Source organism: Esox lucius, chromosome 15 (genome assembly GCF_011004845.1).
Source record: "Esox lucius isolate fEsoLuc1 chromosome 15, fEsoLuc1.pri, whole genome shotgun sequence".
Classification (NCBI taxonomy): domain Eukaryota; kingdom Metazoa; phylum Chordata; class Actinopteri; order Esociformes; family Esocidae; genus Esox; species Esox lucius.
The window spans coordinates 16,079,192-16,092,130 of record NC_047583.1 but is presented as its reverse complement, the minus strand read 5'-3'; the positions used below and the strand labels follow the sequence as shown (position 1 = coordinate 16,092,130).

General features: G+C 43.1%; 1 protein-coding gene across 1 annotated transcript in view; it reads right to left on the bottom strand.

Moving 5' to 3' along the window:
• Positions 1–12,939, bottom strand: part of LOC105015577 (fibroblast growth factor receptor-like 1) — a 32,721-nt gene that overhangs the window by 2,315 nt on the left and 17,467 nt on the right. Inside the window, exons 3-6 of the mRNA XM_010878843.3 lie at positions 9,694–9,966; positions 3,248–3,334; positions 2,847–3,131; positions 128–481 (exon numbers count right to left, since the gene is read on the bottom strand). Coding sequence (XP_010877145.2) covers positions 128–481; positions 2,847–3,131; positions 3,248–3,334; positions 9,694–9,966 — 999 coding nt within the window. The remainder of the gene's footprint in view (positions 1–127; positions 482–2,846; positions 3,132–3,247; positions 3,335–9,693; positions 9,967–12,939) is intronic.

Below are 12,939 nucleotides of genomic sequence, written 5' to 3'. Positions count from 1 at the left end.
CATGTATGCCTATACAAGGCAATGGCAGGATCTTGGGATGGTGGGAAAGGTTTCTAGGAGCTCTACAGTTTTCTGGCCTCGTTAGATATGATACAGTAGTGGGCTGGCAGACTGGCTCTGGGTTTACCTGGCAGGACAGTGAGGAAGGCACTGCGGAAGCTGTAGCCCATGGTGTTGGCACCAAGACAGATGTACATGCCAGCGTCATCCTCCTTGGCACGGGTGATGAGCAGCTTGTTGAGGTAGGAGCCGTCAGGGCGTGACCACACCTCGCCCGTGGGCAGCACCACAAAGCGATGGTCGCCCACCTCGATGGTGGAGTTGTATCGACTCTCCTCGCTGGACTCCACACGCTTGAGCCACTGGATGACCGGTTTGACATCACTCCTTACTTTGCACTGGAACGAGGTGGTCCCACCGTAGTCCACCGTGGTGTTGACTGGGTGAGTGCCCGTCAGGACAGGCTTGGAGTTGGTCCGCTCTGAAGAGACACAATGGACAAGCTGTCACCATGGAGCTGTCACCATGGAGACACAGTGGACAAGCTGTCACCATGGAGCTGTCACCATGGAGACACAGTGGACAAGCTGTCACCATGGAGCTGTCACCATGGAGACACAATGGACAAGATGTCACCATGGAGACACAGTGGACAAGCTGTCACCATGGAGATACAGTGGACAACCTCTCCCAACCATCCCTAAGTTAAACACACCAGACTCTGAATGAGATGCCAACAGAGATATCTCTACATGTATCAGCCTCAGGCCTAGAGCATGTAATTGTGGCAGAGAGAGAGAGACCACATGTAACACAAGAAGTATGTATGATTAGTTTCCTCTGTGCTCTGCTCCTGGTTGTACAACTCACATGTATGAGGGGGTGAGGAGCTGGAGACAGCTGGGTCCTAATCAGCTCCAGCAGCCCCCCCCCCCCCTTCCCCCAACACCAGAAAATAAGCCTCATTCTCAGACCTGTCTTCTCAATATGCTTCTCATATACGTGATTAGATGAGCACATTCATCCATGGAACAGGAATATGAGTAAGACTCATCAAACGCAGCAGTCTGACTGAGGGTGATCAGAGAGTAAGGATCTCCGAAATGTTATGGTTCTTCCTCATATATCCAGAACCCAACCTTACTGTGATTACAGGGCAACTGGATCAATGTTTACCACATTCATTTCTCCCATTGGTTTCTATCACAACAACTATATCCAGGTTAAAAACATTTCTCTGAGAGCTTAAACTTGATTGCACTGTTTAAGCCTTACAGCTTTTAGAGCTTCCTATGTTTTTGTCCCATTTTTATTCTGTTTCTATTTTCTTATTCTAAGTTTTCTTATTATGATGTTGTTTTGATGTTTTCATTTGAGTATTAGTTTTTATGTTATTGTATTTTTATATTTTTTCTTTTTCTTTGTAAAACACATTCATTTGCTTCTATGTATTAATTGTGCTATATAAACTTGCAGGCTTGCTTGCTTGCTGTAGACCTGTCTGCAGAACTGTGTGGTTGTGAAAGTATTGACTTTTGATAATAATTAACAAATGACAAAACAAATGTGCAATATCAAAGAAATCTTTGCTAAAAATATATATTTTTCTGGATATTCACTAACTTTAGACCAATACAAATGCTTAGAGAAAGATATTTTAAGCAGTCATATTTGTTTTTTCTAAAAAAGGTAGGGGTCAAAGTTATGGATATTACTCAATAATTCATGGTACCTTACTTTGCAAATATAATGCCATTAAGCCTTTTTCTAAAATGTTTTCTGGGTTGAGAAACACATTTGAAGAGCATCCTCCATGAAAAATCCTTTCACATCATTCATATCCTTATGGACAGACATCTACAAATCAAACCATAGGTTTTCAGACCAGTATCTTGTTGCTTGCACTTTGAGGTTTCTGGCTGGGTATCTGTATCAACACTGTGATAACTACTGATTTAAAAAGGGTTTAATTAAATTATATCTGATCGACTGAGTGAAATAGCCCAATAATATCCAAGCTCTATCACCATTTTCTACTTACAGATTATCATTTTGACTACATATTGTTCACCTTGAATAAAAGACCTGAAAATACAAGACATTTTGACACCAAACCCACTACTGGTGTGAGTAACTTTCTGTGTCAAGACATCTGACAGAAAATCCGGTTTTAATCAGTGTCAATAGTATTTAGCAAACATGAAACACGAGAATAGAGGTCTGACCCCACACACCAGTGGTAAATTTGGCCTCAAATTGTGTTGTATATTTAGTTTATTGTCGTGGTATACAGTGGCAGCTGAGAGGTGGATTGCAGTCTACTTCCTAAATACTATACAAAGGAATCAAAATGACCTTGTAATGAAGGGGGTCAGGAGAATAACATTCAACAATTAGGATCTAAAAATAAAAAAATTTGATTACAAAAGACTAAATAGGGGCTTAAAACAAACCCCCCTCTGTCCGAGCAATTTATTAATGTAAAATAAATATTTTTGGAATACAGGATGCCTACTATTATTATTGTTAATAGTCATTTTTATGTACAGTGGATATAAAAATTCTACACACCCCTGTTAAAATGCCAGGTTCTTGTGATGTAAAAGAACGAGACAAAGATAAATCATGTCAGAACTTTTTCCACCTTTAATGTGGAACTGAAACCTTTGAGGGGGAAAAATAAAAAACTCACAATAACCTGGTCGCAGAACATTCCAAGAGTAGAGAGCATAGTACATTCAAAACTTTTTACTTATCTCCAAATAAGCTTGAGGGATGACAACTTTCTAGATGGTTAATGAGTTAGGTATATGTCTGACTCAGGACTCTGCCTGTATTATACTTACGTATGACCTCCAGCTTGTAGGTGGCGTTGATCTCCCCAGCCCGGTTGGAGACCCTGCATGTATACCTCCCGCTGTTCTCAGGGCTTAGGTTCTTCAGGCTCAGGGTCCACTTCTTCTGGCGCCCCTCGCCCACCTCACGCTCCGTCAGCAGCCTGTCATCCTTCAGCCACACAATGTCCGGCCGAGGGCTACCGCTGGCCATACACTTCAACCGCACAGAGCTACCCACAGGCCTAGCGATTACCCGCTTCCTCATCTTAGCAGGCTGGGTGAAACGGGGCCGCACTGTGGGGAAAAGAAGGAAACAGGGTTTAGGCTATACTACCTTACATAGATGGATATCAACGTTATGAAATTAGACTCAATGTCACGCAAATACCGTTTCAGTTGTATGATCTTACCTAGTTTTCCTGGTAAGCTGTCAAGGCCATATTCTGAGTCCACCCCACCAGGAACACCTGGTCTTGTCTTATCAGCACCAGAGTCGTCTGAAGGGGAAAAGGGGACAGAACATATCACTGAAACACTACAAGAGAAATTAATGTTTCATCACTGCAGACTTTTAAACATAGACTTTAACATGATATAAAATGCAAGCCAAATAGGCACACAGCAATGTCCTTGGTGGTCTTGTTAACAGAGAATGATGACAGAGATTATAAGATAAACCTATTATGGTTTCAATAGTGGTAAAGGCCATTTGGACTAATTTCAACTGTATTGACCTTTGAGTTGTGATCTCAGATGGATGTTTTCTTAGATAATTGTAAGGTCGAGAACGGCTGATAATCAATTCAAAGAAACGATCTGAACACTATCAATAAAGTTATGTTGAAGTAGACACCATTGGTTGGTGATAGTGTCTAACTCCAGACACATGTATTTGTCAGATTATTCAACAAACACTGGCAAAATGTTTCAGCGGGATTCATTTTATTTTTTTTCTACAGACAATGTCACTGACATAGCTTTCTTGACCAAATGTCTATGGCCAACAGGCATAGTGTAAAATAGTCATGGCTCTGAGTAAATTTAGCAATTCCAGATAGGATCCACTGAGGGGGTGCACGTTAAGGTCGCATGTTGTAACGTTTGGGAGTAATATGATCAGTTTTCATAAGCACAGCTCCAGAAGACAGCTGGGGAGTTGATGTCACTGATAAACTGACTTCATGAGGTGCAGCTAAGACACGGCTTAGTGAAAATATAATTAGTGAAACAGAATAGTTTGTAATGCATATCAGCTTTATGAGATAGACCCTGATACATTTATGGAGCATATCAAGTTCCTAGCCAATTACTGTCATTCGTCGGGATAGCAAACATACGACAGACCTCAGATCAACAACAGAAGAGAAGGGTGTCAACATGGTACAGGTCGTTAACACATTTCATTTTTGTTTGATTATAAACTGAGTGGTTAGAATCCTAAATGCTGACTGGCCGAAGCCCAATCAGACTGTATACCATTGTTGTGGAAAACCACCGAATGATATCTGACAATCTGAATGGGAATAGAGTAAACGTTTATTTAATGTTTAGGCCAATATGCTCGGAAGCAGTCATCTAATGTTGTAACTGGCTAACAAAGAATAGTTACAGCAGCTTTCATACGGGGGTGGGGGGGGGTCATCTGGGAGGTGAAAAGGTGGGAGAAATACATTTCCTGACAAATTAATCTATCAGTCAAGGTTGACAATAGGTTAATCCATCAATTAGTTGAAGACAATAGCTTCCTTCCTGACAGGACACAACACAATGGCTTGATCCTCTATGGGATGCAACACCGTCGCCCCCCTGTAATTCTATTTGAACAAGACAATAACAATAGGTTAAAAAAAACCTTCATCCACACCGTCACATAACTTTCTACTGTTCTAATGGCACCGAGAACTGGTTTATAAAAGCAATAAGGCATCTTGGGTGTTTGTGGTATTCTGACAGTACATCATGGCCAAGTGCTGTGTGCAGGCACTATGCAATGCAGTGTCCCCAAGAACTGCTCCAGCTGTGGTATATTGGACATATACCACGCCCATTGCCCCTTATTGTTTAAAAATACCAGTTGTTTTGTCTTTAGACTTTTCCCACAAATTCAGTAAGGATTCTGACATCCAACCCAGTGAATGTGTTATATTGTACAGCCTGTTGGGTTGAGAGATGACGGTTTCATTTGGGCCATGTGATTTGTGGTGTGGATTGGATAGTTTGATATATGACTGTAATTGCTAATTAGCTCTGATTGGTTTCAGGTGCAACGGAGATTGAAAAGAGCTGAGCATTTAGTGCTAAGGAGGACATGCGTAAAGACTGACTAAGCGCCAATGCTGTCTCATAAACACAGTCCGTCTGTAGTTTACAAACCAACATTCATTGACAATTGGTTAATATTATATCCAGTGTCCTGATAAAATTGAGTTGTGTAAATGTTTAAACGTTAGTATGTAGATAACTACGTGTCTGATTGCTGATTGGACTTGGGGGACCGCCAGCAAGTAATTTTTTTTACGTATTAAGTATTGTTTCACTAACAGGTGCTAAGTCAACTTTGTGCAAATGTTGTTTCATGGTCACTTGGTTGCTGTGTTTATAGAGATCTAGTGAAAGAGCATCATGCACGTTACCTCTGAATTATATCTTCTTGCATCTTACCTCTGTTGTGGTACTTTGAGATTAACCCATAGCCTACCTAAGCCAGCCTGCTCATTGCCCTGTTTTAAAAAATGTTTTAAGACTTTTGTAGTTAAATACGTTTGTGTGATTATTCTTTCCTGGTACCAAGAATACGTCTCTGTTCATCCTGCCTATCCTGGAACTTGTGGTTATTACAAAAAGTACTTGGAAATATAAGGGTCCACAGTACATGAGAAAAGCATGCACCTTGTACTGAACTTGATCCCAGTGTGTAGCCTCAAGTGAAATGTCTCCAAATGCATTTTGGCATACTTGATTCCCACTCTGCATTTGAATAGGGCAGGTAGAGAGACCAGATGTGGCTTCTAACCCCCTATTCCAGCCGCCCTCTGACTTTCCCCAAAGCCCCCAAAGCTGTCTAGGGTTCTCCGGGCACAATCCCTCCATTGTCTGTGCCCTCTAGCATCAGACCCAGCCATGATGTAATGGCTATTTGAAGGGCTTTAACTGGCCAACTATAATAACCCATTCCTTTTAAAAAACAGCCTCCATTGGAAGAAATATTTCTCTGCTGCTCACTTGGGCTCTCCACATTCCTCCCAGTTCCTGAACCTCCCAATCAAAACAGAACATGGTCCCACACTGCCCGGATTTTCATTTCAAATCTTTTCTGTTCTTGAATCTATTTCCTCTATTTTTTGGAGGTCCTTAGGAACAATGGCGCCTTTTATGAGTCTGGTACTACACTACTATCCCAGGCGGCCATTGTCTTTACACAATGTTGGCTCACGGGTTCTGCAGACTGGGGGAAGGCAGGCTATCTCAGTGCTGCCACATAACTGTTATTGTTGGAATACTGAAAATACAATTAAGTAAAAGGAGAGGACTAGGAGGCCTTGGGGAGTCCTTGAGAGAGGCCCGATATTCCTCCTCAAAGAGCAGGAGCACCAATCCACTCAGCTTTTTCAGGGCACGATATTTAACATACAGCATAAAACATCTGAATGTAACATAAGGGAACATACATTTAACATAAACCCAATACAGTGGTAAATTTAGAGACAGGGAAGAAAGACAGATACACTGTGCAACTGAGATACTGTTGGGAAGGAAGGCGTCTGTAGTCCAACAGTATCACGGAGTCAGGTTCGCTCCCTTTTTTCTCTCTTCATTCACAAATCCTGGATTTGTGAATGAAGGAAACAGATCACTCTCACTCCCCTGGCCTTGAGCTTCGGCTGAATCACAGGTAAATGCCCGTCATTCTGGTCACCAATGAGCTCTCGACATCCGTCACAATCTGTACTATCACCAACACTGTACAATGGACATGTAAAGGGTCCACACATGAAGGACAGCACGACCCCATTCACTCAGTCACCAGGATTACCTCTCTGTTTACGTGGTTGGTGTAAACAGTGTTAGCACAAACAGCTGTAAATGTGGATCGGTGTACTGGCAGTGAGGCAGTCATGTTCCTATCCATCCCAGTCTATGGATCAGTGGTTGGGAGGGGGGGTCAGTTGTCAGGAGACCACCCAAAACAGGGCCCAAACAGCCAGCTGCGGGGGTTTGAGGCGGCGCCATGTTACACCGGCTGACCAGATTCTTGGGATAGTTCAGGAGAGAACAGGCTGTCTACGGGCAGAATGGAACGGGGATTGCTTCTGCGGCCGTGGATTCAGAGAGAAACCCCTTTACATCGCCAAGGAGGAACCACTTATCTTCCTGTCAGTCTTTTCCTCCTCCTGCCTTCCTGAGTTCAGGTCTCTTCGGTGTATAACCGTGTCTTACACTGCGGGCAGGGAGCCTAAAGCCAGCCGGGATATTGTCACTGGCGTTCCCTTGAACAGCAATTTAACTGACTGCAGTCGTTTCTTTTTTCTTTATTTTCTGAGCCCCAGTAAAAATAATAAACTCAAATGATGGATATTGTTTGCAGAGCTACGATGGAAACTACCCTGTACTACACCACCCATTAAGAACTCCTCAAATAAATAATCCAGTGGGATCTATGAACCTCCCCACAACGCACTGAACTACACACAAACCTAAACCCAATTAAGGTGTGTTATAATTAAGCACATCAAGGTACAGTCGTCAAGGTACAATCATTTCACCATTGACTGGAAAGTACATACAATATGCCCCATTCTACTAATTTCACGCTCAGTTCTCTCAATGTATGACTTCAGCCCTGCAAGTGTTTTAAAATGAGGCTCCCCAAATCTCTGTAGCCAGCCAGCCAGCCAGCCTCTGACTACACGGCACCCCTGATGGGACAATTACCTATAAAAACAAACAAACGGGTGATGTGTGCCAGTCCCTGGCAGGTATGACGGATGAGAGAATGGAGAGAAGAGAGGGAGATGAGAGTGTGTGTGTGTGTGTGGGGGGGGGGGGGGGGTCTGTGGTCTTACAAAACAGAGATATGGAATGGCTGCTGAGACTACTGTCGGTGTGCCACGCATTCATCACAAACAGTTGGTAAAGAAAACAGGACTGACTCAATCAGGATCAAGATCAAACTGTTTCTGGTGGAGATCAGAGAGGGTGAAAAGAACTGTGTTCAGTTTGTTAAAAAAAAAAATGATGCATGAAACGGTATCTGTCAAGGAAAAAAAACGATTCTAAACTTTCAAAGGTGAAATACTTTTTGTCCTGTGTGGGAGTAAAGTACGGTAGGCTGAACTTACATACAACCTCTCCCTTCTTCAGCGTTAGTGAATTACTTTTCAGTACCTCGACATGCCCTCTTAGTTATAGTACAGCAAGGTCAAGCTACACACATTAATGTGTAGGAGAGACACACCATACATAATTTGGGTAAATGAAATGACTATGATGCATACACTCTGTTTAATACTAACTAACAGAAGCATCTGAACTGAGCAACAGTAAATCATGTGGGTACCCTTAAACTTTACACATTTGATAAATATTTGTCACTAAAAGTATTATGACTGACACACTTAAGGGATCACCCTGTGTTAGCCATGTCAGGTGATGTAGTAGCTACAGCAGATTCATAACCATGGCCTAGAAATGAATTAAATACAGCTGTAGTGTGAAGTGTGACATTCTTTTTCTTAACGGGTCTCTAACTACACAGTACAGTATATATGTTTTAAAATAAGAACAATAAGAACTGAGACATGGTCTACAAATAATGTTGACAAGGATCTTCAGGCCTGCTCAGACCAAAGGACTGTCTAATTAGAGCCTTTTAATTCATTTTAATCAGGGCAGCAGCTAATGAGGATTCTAACACAATCCATAAAGCCATAAGCTTTTAAATGTCCCGGGAAAAATCAACAGCTTTTTTTTTGCAGCAACTTTGCCTGTTATTTGAACTCCCATTCAACATTTTCTTGAACAGTTAAAACAACTGTTGGAATCAGACTCCCTCAGATCGCCGCCATGACCCCACAACAGTCAACCCGACAGACCCTGTCATCCTGGTCTGATCCGTCTGATTCATCTGCCTTGTATGCTCCACCAACTTGTCTGTTACAACCTGAAACCTGAACAGGCCCCTGCCCTACTCTCCTCCCCTGCAGGGTGCTCTAGACTGGCCCAAATTAGGCATCTTAGAGTAATTAAACTAAACTGAGCTTTCACGCTTCACTTGTTTCATTCATCACGCTCTGCTCTAGCACAGAATAAACCTACTGTAATGAACACAGAGACAGGCCCAAAAAGATCAGGAAGTAACTGAGAGTTACGTCCCGAGTTACCTCCCTGAGAGTTATTTGTCATGTCCCCAAATGAGGCTTTAAAGCTAGTTAAGGTGAGCACGTTTCTGAAGGAGACTCGGCTTTAACAAACCAGCGGTCAGCCTGGAGAAAGGGGAATTAAGATCCACTTGAGTCACCCGGGAGGATGTGGTAAGAAACAATACCCAAGACTGATGTTGACTTTGGGATTCAGCGGTGTAGGATATAACAGATATAAGACAGGAGAGGATCAACTTCAATCCCCCTCTCTAAACCCCCCCGCCCCCCCCATTCCAGAGCCTGCTCCACTCTACACTGCAGTGTTGTCATTTAACATCTGCAAAAATCATGGCAAAAGATCCTTGACAAACTGTGAATCACTTCCTTAAAAGATGACGATGCATGTGGATGGCTTATGGGTGGGGTCATCGTAAAGGTGATTTCACTACGAACGGTAAAATAATGTCGAGCAGACACACATCTGTTCTAATGCTTACCGATGACTATGAGGGTGTAGTTGACGCTGACGCTGCCAAAGCCGTTGGTGGCTTTGCAGACGTAGGTTCCGGCATCCTCTGCCTCCACCTCCTTGATCTTAAGGCCCAGGCGAAGGATACGGAAGCGGATCCACCCACTGTGGATGTTGCGGCTATCTTTGGTCCACATGATAAGGGGCGGAGGGTCTCCCTCCACAGGGCACGGCAGCTTGATGGAAGTCCCCAGGCGAACCGACTGCCTATGGGCCACCCTCTCAGACACCCGCGGAGGACCTTGGGCGACAAAACAAACAAATTAAGCGGAACCATTATGTGGCATTAGTCTAAATTGAATCCCAACATATAGTATCAAGACCAGAAAGATATACATACATAAACCACATATACCAGAGTCACAGAACCCTGCGTCCTACTGCTTCTGAAGCCATATGCAATCAATGATATTTCTAACTTGCTTTGGAAAAAGAGCCTCAGCAAAATGACTAAAATGAAGAAAATAAACTACCACCCTAATTGAATCGACCGGATACCAACTGATCTCTGAATTAGGCAGTATTGAATGAAGCATAAACGGAGTGCTGTTTGCAGAGGTGTGTGGGTCATTCATTTCCACCTTCGTCCGACTACCCAGAGATGTGGAAACCAGATTGCAATAATTGGACTAGCCTTGTCGTATATTACACAGGGAGAGGGCTGGAAGCTCTGGCTTCAGTTGTGTGTAGCGTGCGGGAGATCAAAGCGCAGCGGAGAGGGCAGGGCCACTGTAGGGTGGACAGCAGCAGCTCTCCCAGCTCCTAATTGGCTCAGGTTGGCCTCTTCAGATCTGGTGAAGTGAAGCGGGCTCCCAAGCCCTGTGATAGCAGTGTTATTCAGGAGGTCTGCACAACCCACTGGGACAGTAGTGCTGAACCTAAACTAGACCACAACACAACTGAGAGAACCTCAGAAGCGCAAAACAATTGAAATGAATGGATGAGTGTGGGTGGGGGGTGCAAAAGTTATTTAACAAAACAGTTCCACTGCCGTTAAAAGCATCGCTTGGCGTCTAAGCTTTCATCAGAAAAGGTCAGTCGGGCAGTAGTACAAACTTTGGGAAGGCCAAACAAACAAGACCTCTCTCAACACACAGTCACATTCCAATGGTGCATTTCACACATACGGCAAACAAGCAGCTCATTATAGAGGGTGTGTGGGGAAGGGGCTACAGATGACTCCATCAGGGACTTCACGGTTCACATTGCTAACAGATGTGGTTCAACTCAGAACCAGGTAAAGGGTCTGGGACCCAGTCCCGTCGGCCGCCTGAGATATTAACCCTTGGGGGTAGGTGGACGTCAGGTGCTGTTCATTGTAACTGTAATGGACCACATCTTCTACTACAAAAAAAACAAACAAAAAAAAGTATGATCAACAGATGAATGTACTAGGCAAGGAATAATAATAATGAGAATGTGTGTACTAGAGTGCAGTCAGTGACTGTTCGGACAGCGGCAAGTTTTCGGGGGGTTTTTGTCTCTGGATTCCAGCACATTGGATTTGAAATGAAATAATGAGTGTCATAAAGACTGAAATAAAGTGCAGACTGTCAGCTTTAATTTGAGGGTTTTTACATTCATAATCTGTGAGCCACATAGGAATTACAGACCTAATAAATTTGGTCCCACCCTTTTAGGGGACCACAAGTAATTGGACAAATTAAGATGTAATCTTAACTAAAGTTGTCATACCCTGTACTGGGGGGGGGGGGCATTTCTGCTTGAAGTGAAATGAGTGCTCAGTTACATTCACGTTGGGTGTTTGATTTGGTCAGTCATGAACATTAAACTTTTTGACCCAGAAAAAGTATTTGGTTGCTTTGTGTTTACGGAGATTCTTCTGCTGCAATTGTAAGTTTCACCAAATTAGTTCTGAAGCATTTTGTTGAATCTGAGGAAACAAGATGGAGTTGTACACTATAGAATTCAACGTACAGCTCCTACTGCGGTTATATTATCATCAATGAAGACCAGCCAGTTCCAGGGGATACAGCCATACTGTTCAAAAGTTTGCATACCCTTGGAGAATTGGTACTTCATGTACCATTTGTGAAGAAAACATGAGTCAGCAGGCAAATCCCACGTCTATTATTTCTTATGGGATTCACATTCAACTGTAGGTCATAACAGAATGGCACAATCATAAAAGAAAATTTGACAACCAAAAAAATGAACTGACCCCTGTTCAAAAGTCTGCATACCCTTAGTTCTTAATACTGTGTATTGCCCCCTTTAGCATCAATGAGAGTGTGCAGTCTTTTCTAATAGTTGTCTATGTGGGCCCAAATTCTTGCAGGTGGTGTAGCTGCCCATTCGTCTTTGCAAAATGCCTCCAGGTCATGCAAAGTCTTTGGTCGTCTTGCATGAACTGCACATTTGAGATCTCCCCAGTGTGGCTTGATGATATTAAGGTCAGGAGACTGATGGCCACTCCAGAACCTATGCCATTTTCTGCTGTAACCACTGGAGGGTCAACTTGGCCTTGTGCTTAGGGTCATTTTCGTGCTGGAAAGTCCAAGAGCGTCTCATGTGCAGCTTTCGTGCAGAAGAATGCAAACTGTCTGCCAGTATTTTCTCATAACATGCTGCATTCATCTTGCCATCAATTTTCACAACATTCCCTATGCCTTTAGAGCTCACACACCCCCAAAACATCAGTTAGCCACCACCATGCTTCACTGTGGGGATGGTATTCTGTTCACTATAGGCCTTGTTGACTCCTCTCCAAACATAGCGCTTATGGTTGTGACAATAAAGCTCTATTTTGGTCTCATCACTCCAAATTACAGTGTGCCAGAAGCTGTGAGGCGTGTCAAGGTGTTGTCGGGCATATAGTAACCAGGCTTTTTTGTGGCATTGGCGCAGTAAAGGCTTCTTTCTGACAGCTCAACCATGAAGCTCATTTTTGTATCATCGGTAGAGTCTTGTAGAGTTCTTTGTTGTTTAACCAGGATAGATTCCATTGCCAGTCTAACCAGTGCGTTGTTCCTTCCTGTCAGACACACAGGCTTATCTTGTCCTATCCTTTGACCGTAACCCTTCATATAAAATTGACCAAACCTTAACTCTTAACCTAAACGGCGACCCCTAAACTTAACCAAAATTCTAACCATAATCCCAACATTAACACCAATCCATTTTTTATAACACATTTTGGGCCGGCAACATTTTGTCACTTCACCTGATGTGCCACGGGCTACTTTACTTGTGA